The sequence below is a fragment of the Apodemus sylvaticus genome, chromosome 6 (genome assembly GCF_947179515.1).
Source record: "Apodemus sylvaticus chromosome 6, mApoSyl1.1, whole genome shotgun sequence".
Taxonomy (NCBI): Eukaryota; Metazoa; Chordata; class Mammalia; order Rodentia; family Muridae; genus Apodemus; species Apodemus sylvaticus.
Window position 1 is genome coordinate 8,729,866 of NC_067477.1, and position 16,835 is coordinate 8,746,700.

General features: G+C 39.7%; 1 gene segment (V, D, J or C); it reads left to right on the plus strand.

Moving 5' to 3' along the window:
• Positions 1-1,273: 1,273 nt before the first annotated feature.
• Positions 1,274-15,379, plus strand: LOC127687797 (Ig heavy chain V region PJ14-like). The segment is given in 3 exon segments: positions 1,274-1,326; positions 1,410-1,657; positions 15,272-15,379. Coding segments are annotated over 3 exon segments (402 nt in total).
• Positions 15,380-16,835: the final 1,456 nt, after the last annotated feature.

Here is a 16,835-nt window from a genome sequence, read left to right on the forward strand (position 1 = left end):
AACCCAAGAACACAAGTATATTCATTAATAGGCAAAGTTTTAGATTCACAAAGTGTGAACAAGCAAGGTAAATTCTTCAAATATATTTTCTTCCTGGCAGGCAGCAATTCACAGTCATAAAGACATGATAAAATACTTTAATGTGAAGACCTGTCCCCATCACTATCATTCAGAAGATTTTGCACAACAAAACAGGAAACCCACAAGCCTAGGACTCCAATTGCAAGTAACAGACCCTCAGTCTCTGAGGTTTAACTGTAAAGTTTAGATTCATCCCTTTACTTCTCTGTTCTGGAGTTTATATTACCAAGGCACAGGGGAAAGCTCGACAATATCTCTTCTCTATGGTGCTCAGCACCTCAAGGAATAAGTTCCCCATATTCATGCCTGTCTTCAACTATACTTCTTACCATACCATAGAATATTTCACCTTATTTTGCATTTCAGTTAACAAAACTCAAGACTACCAGCATGTTACTGCATATTCTCAAGGGCTATGAACAGATGACATCCCATCCCTCATCAATGCAAGAATCATATTTAGGAATTTGGGTTTTTATGTGCTATAAGCTAGGAAAGAGAAAAAGAAAGTTACTTAGAAAAATAAAGACTGACAGAAACTGAGTCTTACATAAGCTAGCCCCAAGTACCATGTCCCTAAGTGGCCAGGAGAATAGTCTGAGCCTAGGGAGATGAGATCTGACTCAGATTCTTGGGTCTTCTTTTAGAAAAATGTGTGAGATCAATTGCATTAAATGTCTGGGATGGGGGCTTCCTTACAATTAATTTTACAAATGAGATGTCAACAGAACTAGTACTGCAGATACCATGAGAATAATTTTAATTAGTTCATTAAGCAGCATGTCTGAACTCCACGAGGCCAATTCCATCCTAAAGACTCTTCTGGCATATACAGAGTTATACAAAAAAAGCACAAAAAAGGACATGGGAAACCATTCTGCCTGAACTTCATGAATGTGAGTTCATTTACTGTAAACATTCGCACATTTTTCTCCCTAACCCTGCACAATGGGAATCCTACAATGTCCTGTTTTTCTACAATTTGAACTCCAGACAGTGACAGAAAAACGCTCCTTATGTTCTTCTCCATGTGATCTAAAAAGCATAAAGCAAATGTCTTTCACCAGAAATCTTGCCCAGTGCTGCATTTTATCCTCTCAGGAACCTCCTCGAATGCAAAGCAGCCCTGAGGCTCAAGAAAAAAACACAGGCCAAGCTGAGAACCTCCATCCTCCACTCATTAGAGCCTCCATCAGAGCATGGCTGTCCTGGAGCTGCTCCTCTGCCTGGTGAACTTTCCAAGCTGTAAGTGTTCAGGATTTCAGAAGAGGGACTCAGACATGTCAGCTAGAAGATGTATGACTGATAGTGTTGTTGCTTGTCCCCAGGTGTCCTGTCCCAGGTCCAGCTGAAGGAGTCAGGACCTGGGCTGGTGCAGCCCTCACAGATCCTATCCAACACGTGCACTGTCTCTGTGTTCTCATTAACTAGCACTGGTGTATACTGGGTTGGCCAGCCTCCAGGAAAGGGTCTGGAGTGGATGGGAATAATGGAATATAATGGAAACACAGGCTATAATTCAGCTCTCAAATCCAGACTGAGGATCAGCAGAGACACCTCCAAGAGCCAAGTTTTCATAACAATGAACAGCCTGCAAATTGATGACAAGTAATGTACTAATGTGCCAGAGACACAATGAGGGAGTTCCAATGTGAACCTGATCAAAAACTTCCCTAGAAAGATGCTCAGGACCAGTATGGGGCAGTGACCACCAAGAAGGACATTCCAGGATCATTTCAGTATCTAGGAAGTTCTGGCTTAGGCTGTATGAGCAACTGTTATAATGTTAGAGATGTGAACTATTCTTCTAGCCATGGTAATTCTCTAGAGTCCACTGTTTAGTGTAATAGTCTATTAAACTTATAGTTTATACTCACACTAGAAGAAATTTTAAATAATTCTAAAATTAAACAGCATTTAATGAGAACAAGTTATTGAACTGATAGTTATCAACAAAACTCACTGGAACATTGAGTGTGTGAGGACATCCATGCAGACTTGGTAATACATTGTTTTTCACAAGACTGCAGTTTTAGCAACATGGTCACTGTTTACTTAAATGATGTTTGAAATCTTTGTATTCATCTTCTCTAACATGAAGTTTTCAAAAACATGTCACTTTGCAAGACAGGGCCACTCCTCCCAATGATGGCTGACAAGGCCATGCTCTGCTCCATATGCAGCAGGAGCCATGAAACCCTGCATGTGTACTCTTTGGTTGGTGGTTTAGTTCCTGGGAGATCAGTAGCATCTGCTTGGTGGATATTGTTGTTCTTCCTATGGGGCTGCAAACCCCTTTAGTCCATTCAGTCCTTTTTCTAACTCATCCATTGGAGACCAGATGTTCAATCCACTGGTTGCCTGCGAGCATCCTTCTCTGTATTTTCCAGGCTCTGAAAGAGCTTCTCATGAGACAGCTATATCAGGCTCCTGTCAGCAAACACTTCTTGGCATCTACAATAGTGCCTAGGTTTGGTATCTGTTTATGGGATGGAGACTCATGTTGGGCAGTTCCTCTATGGCCTTTCCTTCAGTCTCTGGTCCACACTTTGTTTCTGTTTTTCCTCTCACGAGCATTGTGTTCCCTCTTCTAAGAAGGACTAAAGCATGCACACTTAGGCCTTCCTTCTTTTTGAGCTTAATGTTCTCTGTGAATTGTATCATGGATATTCCAAGTTTTTAGGATAATATGCACTTATCAATGAGTGCATACCATTTGTGTTCTTTTGTGACTGGGTTACCTCATTCTGGATGATATTTTCTAGTTCCATCCATTTGCCTAAGATTTTCATGAATTCATTGTTTTTAATTGCTGAGTAGTACTCCATTGTGTAGTTGTACAACATTTTCTCTATCCATTCCTGTGTTTGGGGGCACCTGGGTTCTTTTCAGCTTGTGGATATTATAAATAAGAATTCTATGAATATAGTCAAGCATGTATTCTTGTTATATGTTGGAGAATATTTTTAGAATATGCCCAGGAGTGGTATAGCTGGGTCCTCAGGCAGTACTATGTCCAATTTTCTAAGGAACTGCCAGAATAATTTTCAGAGTTGTTAAACCAGATTACAATCCCATCAACAATGGATGAATGTTTCTCTTTCTCCTTATCCTTGCCAGCATCTGCTGTGAACTGAGTTTGTTATCTTAGTTATTCTAAGTGGTGTGAGGTGGAATCTCAGGGATATTTTGATTTGTGTTTTTCTGATGATTAAGAATGTTGTACATTTCTTTAGGTACTTCTCGGCCATTTGGTGTTCCTCAGTTTATAATTCTTTGGTTAGCTCTAGGCCCCATTTTAATAGGGTATATTGCTTCCTTTACCTGTCAATTTATATCACATATAGCAGGGACTCCTTTAAATGCCAGCTCATACTTACCAGGCCACATTGTCTGATATAGCCAATGAGAAGTGACTATTTGAGCTATTTTTATATCCAGCCACTTTTCTGGTGCAGTTTATTAGCAGTAGGAGTTTTCTGGTATAATTTGGGGGGTCACTTATGTGTACTATCACATCATCTATGAATAGTAATAACTTGACTTCTTCCTTTCCAATTTGTATCCCCACTATCTCCTTTTGTCCTCTCAGACTGATACTGATAGAGTCAAGCATTTGACAGAGGTCTCAAACTCCTATGGAATAGTTACAGGGAGGACTGAAGGAACTAAGGGGATGGTAAAGGGAACTAAAAGTAAGAGCAACACTATCAACTAACCTGGACCCCTGGGAGTCCCAGAGGATTAGTAACAAAATCATGAGCATACACTCCCTGATTTGAGACCACAGGACCTTATATAAGAGTGGGCAGCCCTGTCTGGTCTCATCTGGAGAGCATGTGCCTAACCTTGTACAGATGCAATGCCCTGGGGTCCACAGTATATACAAAGCAGATACCCACTCAGACTAAAGGGGAAATTAGGTGAAGAAATCTTTGAGGGGCAGTGAGTGAGGGGGGCAGTATTTGGGATATAAATAAATAAAATAATTAAAATAAATGAATAAATATTTTTATTAACTTATTTATGTATCTACTTTATCTATTATAGCCATTTATTTATTTTATCCATTTATTTATTTTATCCCAAATCAGCCATGCCCTATCCCCACCCACCCCACCCACACAAAAACATCTCCATTCTCTCACCCTTTATTCCAAAAAGCAGAAACATGCGCTCTGTGTAGAAACTCACCCTGGCATATGCTGTCACTGCAAGACCAGGCATATCTTCTCCCACTGAGTCCAGACCAGGTAGCCCAGGTTGGGAAACAGTATCCACAGTCAGAGATAGCCCCTACTCCAGTTGATGAGGTACCTGCATGAGCAGCTGCACATCAGCTACATATGTACAGGAGGCTTAGCTCCAGCCCATATGTGCTCTTTAATTGTTGCTTGAGTCTCTGGTAGGCCCAAGTATGCAGGTTGGTAGACTCCATTGACTTTTTGTTTGTTTATGATTTGTTTTGTTTGTTTGTTTTTCTACTTGTGAAGTCCCTATTCCCACAGGGTCTGTTAATCCTTTCCTGAGCTCTCCCTAAAGACTCATTGAATTAATTCTAATGCTTGGATCTGACTATCTGCATCTCCTTTGGCCATCTGCTGTGTGGGCCTCTTTGAGTACACTCATGGTAGGCCACTGTCTGCAAGCACAACCAATTATCATGATTAGTGTCATGAATTGAATACTACCCATGGAATTGGTCTTAGTTGAGGCCCATCATGGGTTGACTATTCCTTCAATCTCTGCTCCATACTTGTGCTGTCTGGGTTGCCTCTAAATATCACAATCAGGGATTACCAATACACATTCAGACATACAATGCATAGCTATCGCAACCACCCTCACCAGCAAGGAATGACACAATGCAGGAAGATCTTCTTCAAGCAGTTTATTCCCAGGGGGATTAAAAAAAAACAGACATGAGTCATTCTGCAAGGAGAATGCCCCCACCCCCGCTTTCCTTACTGAGAAACCAGCAATATATATATACTAGAGGCCAGGGAAGGGAACAGGAAAAATCAATTATAGTCATTGGTCAGTTACCTGGGAAGTCTGTAGAACACTGGGCAGGAAGGCAGGAATCAAGCTAAGCCACGGAATGTTTTGTTCTCAAGAAACCTGTGCAAACAGCTCAGCTGGGGGGCGTTGAGCCAAGCTCTCTGGTTCCCAACAGCTCCCCCTTTTTTATTTTTTTAAGAATGAATAGCGTCTGTCTTAGGACACCTTCTGTCCAACTTCCATTACCCATCTCTGAGAATCTCTGCCAGTCCCAGAACCCCCGTCTTAGGTTGGTGTGGACTGCAAAGGAGTTGCCCGTCATAGACTAACTATTCTCGATACAGGCTGAGCCAAATTTGAGCAGATGTATTGTCCTGTGCCTAAGCACTTGTTCAATTACTGCTCTGGACTGGTTTTGTTGTTTGCACATATGGTTTAGAAGGAACAATCCCAATGTGGCAACTCCACAAGCCAAAAACCCCAGTGCCATGGACACAGACCTTTCTTAATCAGGGGTGGCAATAATGCCAAAGTCTCTCTGATGGTAATACAAGGTGACAGGGAATCTCCCTTCATTATTTAGAGGCATAGACACAATTCCAGGAACACTTCAACCACAGCAGCATCTTCATACTCTCAGTAGTTTTTCAGTACACACTATCTGATAGAACAATTCAATTTCTTCTTGTCTTCTTTCTGCTCATTAGATACTTTTCAAACTACAGAAGAATGGGACTAAATCAGATGGTTTAGTTTTCATGGAAACATTGCAAAGCACTCTGGTCTACTTTTAATTTAACTGCAGTCTTTCCCATAGTTCTTTTAATCTCAAACATCTGATCCTTAACCTTTGTACCCAATAGAAGAAATAACCATCAGCCTACTTGCTCTAGAACTTGAGAAGCTGCTGGCCCTTTTTAAAAGCAGCTTTTCTCTAGCTGTGCTTGACACCTAGATAAATGCAGGGCAGTTTAAATCAGCATCTGCTGTGTAAAGTGAGACAGGATCAAGAAATGGACCCCCAGCAGATAAAGTTTTTAACAATTAGAGCAAACTAGCCGCACTCTCAGCGGTCTTTATTGTCCCCCCTTACCTTGGGAACTTTAGTGCTCCACACTGGAGTCTGTATAGCCTCTTGTACCAAGGAATTTTCCCTTTGTCCCTCCCTACCTGGGAACTTTATCGTCTCTCACTGTTTACTTTGTCCCACTTACCCGGGAACTTACCAGCGCGCAACCCTGACTGCAAAAAGTTCTGAGCCATTCCTTTAAGAGGAGAGGTCGGTGTCCTCGTACAGGCCATCCCCGTACGAGCCACCACTTGTCAGCACCTATCTCGACCAGCAAGGAAAGACGCAACACACGAAGTCTTCTTTAAGAAGTTTATTAAGGAACCTTTGAACAATCTTCTGACTTCTGACCTCTCCCTTTTTCTTCTGACTTTTTCTGACTTCTGACTTCTCCCCCCTCTGACTTCTGACTGCAAGAAGTTCTGATTCTAAAACCCCCGAACAAGGAGAGTTCCAGGGTTTCGGCACCAGTTGTTGTGACCACCCTCACCAGCAAGGAATGATGCAACACAGGAAGATCTTCTTCAAGCAGTTTATTCCCAGGGGGATTAAAAAAAAGCAGACACGAGTCATTCTGCAAAGAGAGTGCCCCAGCCCTTTCCTTACTGAGAAACCAGCAATATATATACTAGAGGCCAGGAAAGGGAACAGGAAAAAATCAATTATAGTCATAGGTCAGGCACCTGGGAAGTATGTACCACACCGGGCAGGAAGGCAGGAATCAAGCTAAGCCACGGGATGTTTTCCTCTCAAGAAACCTGTGCAAACAGCTCAGCTGGCGGGGGGGTGGGGGGGCGGGCATTGAGCCAAGCTCTCTGGTTCCCAACACATAGCAATCTCAGCTAAGACATCATATTTATTCAAATTTCTGCTTTGAATTTTAAATTCATTTTTGTGTTTATTACAGGTTTCTCTATCCACAGATGTATAACTTTGTGTTTGTGTACATGCGTGTATGTGGGTGTGGGTGTGTTTATGTGCACTTGTTGACCAGATGCCTTGCTCTTTCAATCAACATGGAATTTTTCAGATATGTTCTCTCATTGAGAAATACCTTACTAATTACTTTGACAGTTTGTCCAGTGAACCCCAGTGCTCACATTCCCAGTGGTCTTTCCCAAAAATGTGATCTCTATTCTGTTGTCATACACAACTCTTTTCTGTCCATGCATATTAAAGCAAACAAGTTGAATTATCAATTGTATCTGCATAGCAAGAATTTAAACTGAACAGCTATGCAGTTTATCTATAATATGTCTATGGAGATGATAGTCTCCATAGTCATAGTATAGATAAATATCTAAAAGTAGCATATACCTAGAAGTTAGAAAAATGCAGATCATCACCTATGGCAAAACTTATTGAGTTTGGGGAACAGTTATCATATCCAGAAGCAAAGAACCCTGAAGACTTGGGGACATTTGGCTCATGGAAGAAACTCAGTTAGGTTTCCAGTTTAGGACACTGTGTGGGCCATCTGATATATCAGACCTTGCACTGACCCAGATGTGGTCACATGTAACATGTCACCCTGATGGTTCTGTGAGTTCTAAAGAAACTGTACAGATAGGGCTGGGACTAAAATGTGTGAGGCTGTAGAACCAAGACAGTGAGAACAATGGAGCCAGTGACACCCAATAAGCTTCAGTTAGCTGCAGGCAACTCCTCATGAACTCACTGGAGATCATGTCTTTACTTTTCTTGATTTATATTTATTCCTTAGGTTTTTCCTCATGGATTTCATCTGGACAAAGGGATCTACAGAATTTACCAACTCAATATACTTTTTCTTTTCTCCAAGATCCTTTCTATGGGGTCTTATTTGCACTGATCTTCCAGCAATTGTAATGTGTAATTCCTATCACAAAATCTGTACAGGGGTTCTTAATTTGAAGCTCGGATGTACTCAAATTATATCTTGGGATTCTTCAGGACTCAAGAACAATCTGTGAGACCTTGTCAGTGGTAGTTTGGGATCCTGTGCATTGAATATATTGAAGGAGGATATGTAAAGCAGTAGATTATGTGTGTTCAATTAAAACATGATGATATCTAGAACCTAACTACTATGGGCCTTTTCATATGACCTTCAAATTGTGTTACCTCTGATGATGAAATAACAGAGTTCAGGACACCATAAGATCCTGTGAATTCTGGAGAAACTGTACAAACTGAACAAAATTATGCTATCAGCATAAAAGCAAGAGAAAGCAAATCATACATTAAATAATCTGAATTGCAATAATACAAAAATGTATATTTTTGTCATTACTACTAATATAAATTTTGGATGCACATACATATGGGATCTATATCTACATGACAAGATTTCTTTGAGTTAAGTGTTCAAACATTTCAGCTTTTGAGGATCATTCTCATTCAGAAGACCCGATGAAGTAGGGACAGTGCTGGAGTGTATGCAGTACATAAGTAAGTTTAAGAAAGAAACCTCAGGAAGGTTTTCCAAAACACTGGCTCTTATTGAAATTCCTACAGAAATGTCTTAGAGGCATTCCTCCTCCATGGGCTTATTAGCAATTGCTTTTCTCCATGCATGAAAACTTCATTCTTCATGAACAGAGATTAGAGCTAAGAATGACTTCATTTGTATTTGTCTGATAAATAATTTTAAAATGTTTCAAAATTCCTGTTGGCTTTTCTCGACTGATTCTTGAAGAAATAGTTATTACAATAACTTGGATTATTTTAATTAGACTGAAAGATTGTGTGGCTTTTTAGCTGTTTAATTCCTTGCAGAATCTTGTGTCAATTCTGCTTCATTAGACCATGTTTCTAATGATATCATCATCTCCTTTAGGATTATCTTCACTTTGTAGTTTCTATGATTGTGTAGATAAACATGCTACAATTCACAGACCCAAAGAAGCTAAACAACAAAGAGGTCCAAGAGGAGGATATTGAATCTCATTGAAAGGTGGAAATAAAAGAAAATATCTATAGTTGGTATAGAAAGTGAATTGGATCTTAGAGCGTGTAGACAGGGGGAACAGGAGGCATTAAGTGATCAACGAGGAGAGAGAAATGGGAGAGAAAACTGGAATGGAGGTGTGCATATCTGAGATAAGCTGGAAACCAGGAACAATGGAATTTCTCTGAAATATAAAGGGTAACCCTAGCTAAGATACCCAACAACAGAGATTATAGAATCTGAAGCAGCTACCTCCTGTAACAAGACATAACTTCCAGTTGAAGGAAGGAGACACCAACACAACCACAAACCATTAAGCCCACAATTTGTCTGACATTCAGGATGTTCAGAAATAAAGTTGTAGTAGGATCTGAGGGAATGTCCAACCAATGAATGACCCAAATTGAGAGCCCTGCTCTGAGGTCTCTCACACTATGACAAATTAATGATGTTCTATAATTGCAGAGAGGAGTCTGGCATAACTGTCATGTCAGATGATTCACACAGCAGTGGATGGAAACCAATACAGATACTGACATCCAAACATTAGACAGAGATTGTGTAATTCTTTGCAAGTGGGTAAGGAAGAATCTAAGGATCCAGAAAATCAAAGACATCACAAGAAAATTTACAGAATCAACTAACCTGAGTCCATAGGGACTTACAGAGACTTAACCACCAACCAGAGTGCATGCATGGGATAGATCTAGCACATCTACACATATGAAACAATATGCAGCTTGGCTTTCATGTGAGACCCCTAACCACAGGTGCTGGGTCTGTCTATGTTCCTATTGCCTGCCTTGGGTCCTTGTACTCTAACTCGAGTGTCTTTTCTAACCTCAATAGGAGATGAGCCTAGTAGTACTACATGTAGATAAGCCTAGGCAAGTTGATATCCATAGGAAGACTCCTAATCTCCAAGGAGAAAGGAAGGAGACTGGAAGAGTTGGAATAAGAGGATGGACTGGGAGGAGAGGAAGATTGGGAAGTTTTCATTAGGATTAAAGAAAAGGAATGTGATATTTAATGAAAAATATAAGCAATAAAATATTATCATTAACAGTAACTATTAAATGACTATCTACAAAATTTAATGCATGAACATTTTAAAAATAAATATCTACCTCTCGAATAGAAGATAACTGAAAATAATATGTGCCTTCAAAATGAACTCCTTCCCTTTGTAAAAGGGAAAACTCTTGGTGACTTAAATCTACAGAGTTTCATGAGAAAGGAAAGTATAATTAGCATAACATTAAAATAAACTACACAATCTTAAATTAAAAGGAAATAAAATTACTTGAGTAAGGGATCTCATATCAAGTTCCCAAACTGCCCAGTCTGGCTTCAGTGAGAGAGGATATGCCCAATTCAGCAGAGACTTGATATGCCAGGATTGGGGATAACCAAGGTGCTCCCACCCTCTCAGAGCAGCAGGAGGATGGGGTATAGAATTTGTGATGGTGGATTCAGTGTGGTCAGAAAATGTAAAATGAATGAATGAAAGAATGAATGAATGAATGAATGAATAAATAAATAAATAAATAAATAAATAAATAAATAAATGAAGTATACTTGTGATCCTCCTGCTTCTGCCACCTTCACCAAATCCTACAAGTGTGTGCCACTGCAATCACGTCAGGCAGAGGGAAAGAGGGACCTGTGAGGAAAGAAGACAGTGAGGAGAAAAGAGGAACATGATCAGGTATTGGGGGAAGAACAGGACTGAAGATCCAAGAACCAGAAGAAAGAATGGAAATAGGCATCCTTGATAGGTAGGAGGTGTGGGGAGCCTCTATAATGTACAAGAGACCTGGGAGTTGAGAGACTCTCATGACTCAAAACAGTACAAGTACCATGGATATTTTCAGAAAACGACACACACACGATCATATGCAATCTCCTTTCTAGGTGATTAGACAAGAGAAACAGAGAGGGAATGTGCAAACATGAAAAACAGAAAGGAAGGAAGGAAGGAAGGAAGGAAGGAAGGAAGGAAGGAAGGAAGGAAGGAAGGAAGGAAGGAAGGAAGGGAAGAAAGAAAGAAAGAAAGAAAGAAAGAAAGAAAGAAAGAAAGAAAGAAAGAAAGAAAGAAAGAAGAAAGAGAGAGAGAGAGAGAGAGAGAGAGAGAGAGAGAAGAAAGAAAGAAAGAAAGAAAGAAAGAAAGAAAGAAAGAAAGAAAGAAAGAAAGAAAGAAAGAAAGAAAGAAAGGGAGAAAGACATGAGACTAAGAGAGACCAGAAGGGTCATCTTGAGTGAAAGGAATAAAGAGTGAAGTTAATGGGGATGCACTAATACAAACATATTACATTACAAATAATCATAATATTGTTCATTTTAAGTAGAATATATAACAGAGACTTTAAAACTTTTTGAATAATCCAGGATATTATTGTGCATATGGGTGTCTATTCTTGTCTGTGTGTCTTCATGTAATTTGTTTACAATGAATACCTATCTGTGTGTCTACATCTGGGTGATTCTGTTTGTTTGGGAGATGCATATTTTCTTATAAAAGGTAAACGGTTTACATGACAGAGGTGACCACAGCATCCTATGACCACATATCCCAGTTCAGGGGTCAAGTGCCCAAGGATGCTGGGAGTGTGAGATTACCTTCAGGGTTAGGCATCCCTTTGACTAGGAAGCCTTTGCAGACAGCCCAGTTTCCCTTCCTACACAATCTTCAAAGTGACTCTCAGAACACCAGAATTTGATAAGACACTTCAGCTCCTGCCTTCCTCATTTCAGAGTGTGACAAAGACCGTGTTGCTCATCTGCACAGCCCACTCTTATTTTTTCCATAGTTACTCATGAGTGTGGTGCTGAAGAAAAAATAATGAGACCTCAGAAAATTGAAAAATCTTCCATGCACGTTGATTGGCAGGATTAATATAGTTAAAATGGCCATCTTGCCAAAAGCAATATACAGATTCAATGCAATCCCCATCAAAATCCCAAATCAGTTCTTCACAGAGTTAGAAAAACAATTCTCAAATTTATCTGGAATAGCAAAAATCCAGGATAGCTAAAACTATTCTCAACAGTAAAAGAACTTCTGGCGGAATTAGTATCACAGACCTCAAGCAATACTACAGAGAAATAGTGTTAAAAACTGCATGGTATTGGCACAGGGAATGGCAAGTGTACCAATGGAATAGAATTGAAGACCCAGAAATGAATCCACACACCTATGGTCACTTGATCTTCGACGAAAGAGCAGAAAACATCCAGTGGAATAAGGATACCTTTTCAACAAATGGTGCTGGTTCAACTGGAGGTTAGCATGCAGGAGAATGTGAATTGATCCATTCTTATCTCCTTGAACTAAGCTCAACTCCAAATGGATCAAGGACCTCCACATAAAACCAGACACACTGAAACTAATAGAAGAGAAACACGGGAAAACCCTTGAGGACATGGGCACAGGGGAAAGTTCCTGAACAGAACACCAATAGCTTATGCTCAAAGATCAAGAATTGACAAATGAGATCTCAAAAAATACAAAGTTTCTGTAAGGCAAAGGACACTGTCAAAAGGACAAAACAGCACCAACAAATTGGGAAAATATCTTCAACAACCCTATATCCGATAGAGGGCTAATATCCAATATATACAAAGAACTCAAGAAGTTAGGCCCCAGGGAACCAAATAACCCTATTAAAAATGGGTTACAGTTCTAAACAAAGAATTTTCACCTGAAGAAATTCGGATGGCCGAGAAGCACCTTAAGAAATGCTCAGCATCATTAGTTATTAGGGAAATGCAAATCAAAACAGCCTGAGACTTCACCTCACACCAGTCAAAATGGCTAAAGTTAAAAACTCAGGAGACAGCAGGTGTTGGCGAGTATGTGGAGAAAGAGGAACACTCCTTCACTGCTGGTGGGATTGTAAGATGGTACAACCACTCTGGAAATCAGTCTGGTGGTTCCTAAGAAAACTAGATATGACACTTCCGGAGGACCCTGCTATACATTACCTGGGCATATACCCAGAGGATTTCCCGGCATGCAATAAGGACACATGCTCCACTATGTTCACAGCAGCCTTATTTATAATAGCCAGAAGCTGGAAAGAACCCAGATATCCTTTAGTGGAGGAATGGATACAGAAAACGTGATGTGGTATATATACACAATGGAGTACTATTCAGCAATTAAAAACAATGAATTGATGAATATTTTAGGCAAACGGTTGGAACTGGAAAATATCATCCTAAGTGAGGTAATTCAATGGCAAAAGAATAAACATGGAATGCAATCATTGATAATTGGATATTAATTAGCCCTGAAACTCTGAATACTGAAGATATAATTAGCATATCAAATGATTCCCGAAGAAGGAAGAAGAGGGTCCTAATCCTGGAAATGCTTGATCCAGCATTGTAGGGGAGTACCAGGACAGAGAAAAGGGAGGTGGAAAGATAGAAGAATGGATGGATAGAAGAGGACTTATTGGACATATGGGGAGGGGGGAACTGGGAAAGGGGAAAGCTTTTGGATTGTAAACAAAGAATATAGAATATATATAAAAAGAAATTTAGTGCAGAGGAAACTTCCTGGAACCTATGAGGATGATCTTAGCAAGAATTCCTAGTAATGGAGGATACATAATCTGAACTGGCCATGTTCTGTAGCCAGGCAAGACTTCCTGTAGTGGGAATGGACACCAATACAGCTGCAAAACCTTCAACCTACAACCCATTCTCTCTGCAAGATGCAGTGTGACAATGGTGGATCAGACCTTGGAGTGGTCAACCAATGACTGGTGTAAGTTGAGGCCCATGCCACAAGAAATAATCCATTCCAGACACTGCCTTGATGACCAGGAATAAAAAGATGGTCCTTGGAGACCTAGATTAGACCCAAACACTACTAGAAAAAAATCAGCAAAATGTTCATACATAGGTGCCTAGACCAATCAACGTCAGAGAGGCTTCTTCTAGTAGCTGATGGTTGCCAATGCAGAGACACATACTCAAACACTAGCCAGGACCCCACAGAAGAGGGGCAGGACAGATTTTTGGAGCCAGAGGAGTCTAGGACATCAGGAGAACATGGCTCACAGTTTCAACGAAGCAGAACTTATAGAGAATCACAGAGAGTGAAGTGAAAATCATGGAGACTGTATGAGTCTGAGTTAGGTTCTCTGCATATATGATGTGGTTGTTTAGCTTGGAGTTTTTGAGGTGCTCCTAACAGTGGGAGTAGGCTCTGACTCTTTTGCTTGCTCTTGGGACTCTTTTTCCTCTTACAGTGTTGCCTCCACCAGCATTGATATGAGGGTTTGTGCTTAGTCTTATTACATATTTTTCTGCCATGCTTGGTTGATAGAACTGGGAGACCTGCTCTTTTCTGAAGGGAAACAGAGGTGCAGTGCATATGGGATGGGTGGATGGCACTGGGAGAAGTACTGGGAGAAGTGGAGGGAAGGATTTTGTTGGGATGTATTGTATGAGAGAAGAATAAATAAAAAGAAAAAAAGAGCAGACAACAAATAAAGTTTTGGGGCCCATATTGCCTCTACTGCAGACAAAAAAATAATGAGATTCCTGCATATGCTGTGGGTCATCTTAACAGTACAATTGAGTATGAAATGCAGAACATGTTCAGAAGAGGATTCACCAATTGGTATGAGATTTTCTTCTCCTTTCATATTCTAATTCTCTTCTCTCTCTCTCCTCTCTCTCTCTCTCTCTCTCTCTCTCTCTCTCTCTCTCTCTCTCTCTCCCTCCCTCCCTCCTTCCCTCCCTCCCTCCCGCCCTCCCTCCCTCTCTCCCTCCAACCTATATTCTACACTGATGCAAATAAATTGGGAATGGCAAGCTACAAGTCAGAATAAATGAGCAAACTAACTACAAGTTAAAACACTTCAGTTCAAAAATCGGATCTGTATACAATTCTTATATTATTAAAATTTCTTAATGTTGTAATATAATAACTAATTCTCAGAGTAAAGAATTGGACTGCATGTAGAAACTGCTAAATTCATTTTTGATGATTCAGAATTTAAAATGTTAGACTTAACCTGCAACAGGCAATCAGAAATAGGAGCCATCCATAATATAGAGTGCATACTCAGTCTCAGACAGGATTCCAAGGACCATTAGGAATGAAGATATGGACCAACTATCAAAGCAAATATGTCATAAGCCTCAAATTTGCTTGAAAACACCTCCAAGTTTACTTAAAAATGAACAGTTTGCAAACTGATGACACAGCCACTTACTACTGTGCTAGAAACACAATGAGGGAAGTCCAGAGTGAACCTGCACAAAAAAATTCTCGGCAGTGATGCTCAGGACCAGCAGGGGGCAGTGACAACCAACAAGGAATTTCCAGGCTCACCTCAGAATCTAGAAAATTCTGAACTATGCTGTATGAACACGTTTTAATGATAAAGATGTGGATACTTCTTCCAGCCATGGAAATTCTCTAGAGCCTACACCCAGAGTCATATTCTATTAAACTTGTTTCTTCCCACACTAGTAAAATATTTAATCTTTCTATAATCTAACAGTGTAAAATAAGAACAAATGAGTTGATATTCATCAAGAAAAGTCAGTAGAGCACTGAATAGGTTATGATAGCCAGGGAGACTTGCTAATGGATTTTTTATTTCCTCTCATGGCTGCAGTTTTACTAATATTTCTACTGTTTAATTACTTGATCTTTGAGATTAATTGTACTCATTTTCTCTAACATGAAATTTTCAAACATGTCCACAATTTAATGAGAACACAGTTATCATTCCAAGAACCAACTCACAAGCTCTGCCCTCCATATATGAAGGACATAATATGCTATTATTAACTGTGGCTAACATTCATACATATTATTATTGAAATAATCCTATTTAACTGACTAGTCTCATTCTACACTGTCCAAGCTATGATCAGTCCACCCTTATTTCACTTCACCTTAGATCATTTTTTGTGTTCTACTTGATAAGATGGTGCCTCGTTGTCATTGTCCAGATTCACACAGATTAATGTGGTATTTGGTCCATTGTAACAGAGCTGCAGCAAAAATTAGAAGAAATGTTATCATTGTTACTCCAGGTGCTATAGAAACAGATCTGTGATACAGAGAACAAACTGTTCCTTGAGAGGATCCAATTTAAATACCTGACTCCCACAATGAGCACCTAATAATCAAGTAAATCCAGAAAACCAGGAATAAATTTGGATTCCATGAGCACTCACTGCTCCCACTAAAACATATAGATATAATTAAAACTAAAATATTTTGTAAAAATTACTAATCTAGTGGTAGGACGTAGCCAAAGGAAGAGTTCTTCTGTAACATGGGTATACTTAATAGATTCAAATTTTAATATTTCAAAAATACATTCCTGATTTTAACTAATAATTATTTTTACTTGAATAAGCACTATTCACTATTATATGTAAGGACATTGCCTTTCAAGGAGATCAGTCTTACCTTTCTTGCTGAGAACAGCACATTTCCATCACTTGTCTGAGATGTGGGTTCACAAGTTAACACAGGGATCAGAAAACTCAGAACTGAGAGGTGATGTCCTCATTGGTGGACATCTTTCTACCCCCCAGTCTCTGATTAGTCTCATTAATCATGGCTGATATATGTGGGAAGAATAGGTTACATAAAGCCAACCTCTCTATTCTCCAGAAAATTGAAATTAAATTAAAAAAAACTATGTTGCCTATAACCAATGCCATGAAAGCCATTTACTAAAAGAAAGAAGAAAAATAAATGTTATAAGGATGGAC